Below are 4446 nucleotides of genomic sequence, written 5' to 3' on the forward strand. Positions count from 1 at the left end.
ACCTGAAAGGACAAAAACACAAAAGGGAGAAAAGCAACAAATTCGTTCTTCCTTTAATATAATAGTTATTTACTGGTCTTTCATGGCATTATTGTTTCATGTACAATCACCCAATATAATTTCATTTCCGACATACTCCATAAAATATAGAAATCGTACGAAAATTGGATAATACGAATCCTGTATATTCTCAAGTGCCCAGCAGTACTTTTTTTAGTTTTTTACAACTAGTACCGACAATGTATATATAATTTATCTGACAGAAGACATTTTAAAATCTGATTATGATTAACGTTTCATGATGAATAACAGAGACTTTTCTTGAGTGAAATCCATAGTATCTCTTTAATGGATAAAGGTTTTTATTAACTTGTCAAATCAATAGTAAGTAATTCAAAACCTGATCGATTAATTTATTTTTCAAGTTCACTTTAAATCAAAAAAGTATACTTGAAATTGTTTGAAAAAGAATTAGAAAAGAAAAACATATTTTATTTAAGTTTAGACTTCAGATGTATTTCAACGTATTCCGCTGAATTTCTGTCCGACGACAAGTTGGTGATGAGATAGCCAGCAAATGAGCAGAAGCCTTCCCCATATATTGTTTGATCACCTTGTCTTGCATCATGGACCATTTTAACAACATCTCCTTTTCCTAATTCAATAACAGCGTTTACTGAACCCATTTCAGCTCCTCCTCGTGCACCATGACCATAACCAATTACATTCTTATTTTTCATCATGAAAATATGCAAGTCCTTGGTGTGCAATGACATCAAAGTTGCAGTTAAATAATAAAGTCCTTTTTCTGGAGCTGTAAATGTACCATCAATGTTGTTATAACTAGAGCCTAGATTGGTGTACACGTTATCATATACCACTGTTTTTGTACCTCTTAGAAATTGATTTTTTGTTAAAGTTGCATAAAAAGCCACATCTGTAAATCAAAAAGAAATAGGATATTAACTTTTATGCTGAGGTCAAAATTCGTGTAAACATAGTAAGTTAAAGTAAAGTTTAAAACGAACTATCTTCTTATTTATATTATTGGTTATAAAGGTAATTATCGACATCAAAACGGTTTCTTTGCTATCAATTTTTAACAAGTATCCTTTACTGTTATTGTTTCATACTATAAAATAGCATCTTTTAAAATGGGTAAGCGCCATATTGCATATTGTGTTCATGGCAAATATAGATATTTAATAATTTGCAACAATAGCAATTTCGTTGTAAACAAAACAGCAGGGAATTCAGTACCTTGTCAAATGGTGTGATGCGTCTATATCATCGGAAACCCGACGTATTTCGAATGTATGTAACCATTGTTTTCTGCAGAATAGAGGCGCATTGTATAACAAGCTCACGAACATTCAATGCAGAACAGTGACATGAAATATTAGAAAACTGCATATTTAACGGCAATTAAAATTGTTCCAATAAAGATGCATGTACCATACTGAAATGATATTTTTTATATGTTGTTTTGACTATATTTGTTTTCTTACCAAAGATACATTATATTTTTACTTGGGTAATGTTTTGCCTCTTATAAGTTTTTTCAATACACTAATACTTTTCATCCTTAAGTTAAAACGACAACTTTAATAACTATATATATAGTATAGTATAATTTTGATCCCAAAGTTTTCTCATCGGAGATGATTATCTATCAGCAAAACGAAAAATACGGCCCGTAACAGACTCTTTCACATTAAACTTTGGGTAAACAAATACCATGAATACGGACTAGAGTGTCCGATTTCTTTTTTTTTTTTTTCATTTCGTGCAAACTTAACTCAATTGGCTTCAAAAATGTAAAGTAACAGTATTATTTTCGGACGAAAAAGTTGACAGGTTGCCATAATTTACGTAATTTGGTATGTGAGTATGGTATACTGCAGTCATCTTACGATATGGTAGACTACGTACTACTTATTAATAAAAAAAAAAAGCGCGTAGACATATTCCGCATGTCTAACAACTTCAGCGTCACAGAACGCAGCTGATAAGAACGCTTGTTTTTTTTCACTTGCAAGCAAAAGGTGTGACTACAGTGGAGGACCATGCATAACCATGCAGAAAGGCAACTAGAGATTAAAAATGACTTTATCATCACTATTTATCATATTTTTTTATTCTTAAATTGTAATAAATAAATGTTCGTGTTAGCATTCTTGATATGTTGGTATTTTGATTTGTAAAGTTTGGTTAAAGTAATGAGCCACGACAACAAACGCCTCCCCGTGGTGTGGCCTTGGCGAAACGAAATGTTTCTCATGCGTTTTCGAAAAAAAGTACCTATACGGTCTATATACTTATATGGTCCGACCATACACGTATACGGAAACGGTCATGGCCATACGCATATGGTCCAAATACTCATATATATATATATATATATATATATATATATATATGGTGTACAAATTTTTGCACCTCATGTTTGTGGTATACCATCTTTTCCACACGTTTATTGTTTTCTGTTTGATATTGAATTAATATTAAGATCCATTTCGTTAGATCTGGTGATCAATTTATTTGGCAATCGCCAATGGCAGTCAGCAGGGTTTAAGAACATCAGTTGTTCGACCTGTTAGTCAAATGCGTTTTGTTAAAATAGACTTTTTCACTTTTTTTGGTCTTTTGGAAATTGTTGTTTGTGCTGTATTTAGACCCCTCTACCAAGAAATTTGTTTTACATGCACACGTTTAAAAATTGCGGTTTTCATCCAACGCAATCATAGGTCTGAACGTTGTTTTCAATTTAGACTTTTATATATATATATATATATATATATATATATATATATATTACTGGTATACATAGTTAAACATTTGGGAAGCAAAGATAGTAGATTACTATTATACGTGATGTGAGTATGTGATTTACTTACATGTACTTTTGGCTTGGATCATAGCAGTCAAACCAAAACATACCATAACAAATCGACAACTCTGGAATATGTTCATATTGAAAGTACAGTGAAGTGAAAGACCAAAGCGAAAATACTTTTACGGATAAATATCATGTACATAATATTGATGTGTTGAACATGTGTTAGGTCACATTACAATTTAATGACTTAGACATGTTTGGAGGACTTTGTAACCTTAGTAGGATAGAAATGGTTTCAACTCTTATGCTTTGAGTTTGCATAGTAATGGAAAAAATTTATAATCAAAAACAAAAGGATAATTAAAGTAATAAGGAACGACCAACAAAACTAGTAACGGTAGTTACCCTAAAACAGGCCGCGGTAAACTATATCCACGAATCTTTATTGGACAAAACAATAAAAAAGTACTTTTGATTTATAGTAAGCTATACTTTGTCCAAAGTTGTTTTACTAATATACAAATCAATTGAAAAAGAAGGCATGGGATTTGAAGAGAAATAAGAACTCTGTAAATGGACAAAAATCGTTGGTTAATAGATATAAGAAGATGTGGTATGAGTGCCAATGAGACAACTCTCCATCCAAGTCAGATTTGGTAAAAGTAAACCATTATAGGTCAAAGTACGGCCTTCAACACGGAGCCTTGGCTCACACCGAACAGCAAGCTATAAAGGCCCCAAAAATTACTAGTGTAAAACCATTCAAACAAGAAAACTAACGGTCTAATCTATATAAAAAAAACGAGAAACGAGAAACACATATGAACCACATCAACAAACGACAACCACTGAACATCAGGTTCCTATGAATATGTGAAGACAAAACTAATTTTGTGAGCATATTAACCACTCTCCGGCAGTAATCTATTCAATAGAAGTAAATACAATGACACACACCCTTTAACTATTAAACAGATTCACTTGCATTAGGAGATAACTGTATTGTATTTTAAGCTCCGACTACATCAATTGGTGATTTGATGGTCGCAAATTAAGTTACTGGCGACTCGTTATTACCCAACTATCCTACATTCATTACATACAATGTATATGTATAAGCATTTCTCTCCTATGTTTATTTTGCCATCCATTTGCTCTAGAGCCCTTTTCCTCTCAAGTTTGTCATGATACATTTGGGACGTTACGTCCCATAGAGATGGTTCATTCTCGTACAGGTCGATGAAATCCAAGTCCTCTGATACCTTCTGTTCTTCATTATTGTCTAGTATTTCAACGGCTATAATGTCAGCCATGTCTGGAGAATGAGTGTCAACAACCGCGCTTACGTGTTGCATTGAACTCGCATTCGTAAGTTCAAATAGGTACTAGTAATTTATAATTAAAGGTTTGTTAAAAAAAGGGGGATTTAATACCATCTTCCTTGAAAAATTCTCAACAATTCCTGTTTGGTTCTACATTTCTAATCAAAATGAAATGTTATTGATTTAAAAATAAATTTAAAATATTGAAGTTCAGGTGCGAACAGGTATAATGAATTGTCTTTTTCTAAATTAAACATAATGAAAACTCTGGAAATGGTCTTTCTC

At 32.2% G+C, this 4446-nt stretch overlaps 1 protein-coding gene across 1 annotated transcript; it reads right to left on the reverse strand.

Annotated features, from left to right (window-relative positions):
• Window positions 1-400: 400 nt before the first annotated feature.
• Window positions 401-3003, reverse strand: LOC127738556 (complement C1q tumor necrosis factor-related protein 3-like). Its single transcript, XM_052249845.1, has 2 exons — window positions 2898-3003; window positions 401-937 (listed from the first exon to the last, which is right to left on the reverse strand). Exons 1-2 carry the CDS (start codon window positions 2971-2973, stop codon window positions 492-494), a joined length of 522 nt encoding a protein of 173 aa, XP_052105805.1. The 5' UTR covers window positions 2974-3003; the 3' UTR covers window positions 401-491.
• Between the last annotated feature and the right edge of the window lie 1443 nt (window positions 3004-4446).

The sequence above is a fragment of the Mytilus californianus genome, unplaced genomic scaffold (assembly GCF_021869535.1).
Source record: "Mytilus californianus isolate M0D057914Y unplaced genomic scaffold, xbMytCali1.0.p SCAF_4, whole genome shotgun sequence".
In the NCBI taxonomy this organism is placed as follows: Eukaryota; Metazoa; Mollusca; class Bivalvia; order Mytilida; family Mytilidae; genus Mytilus; species Mytilus californianus.

Coding starts and splice junctions, on each gene's coding strand:
- LOC127738556 (XM_052249845.1), bottom strand. CDS start 2,973: ATGAACATATTCCAGAGTTGTCGATTTGTTATGGTATGTTTTGGTTTG. Junction 938..2,897: donor GATCCAAGCCAAAAGTACAT/GTAAGTAAATCA, acceptor TTTGATTTACAG/ATGTGGCTTTTTATGCAACT.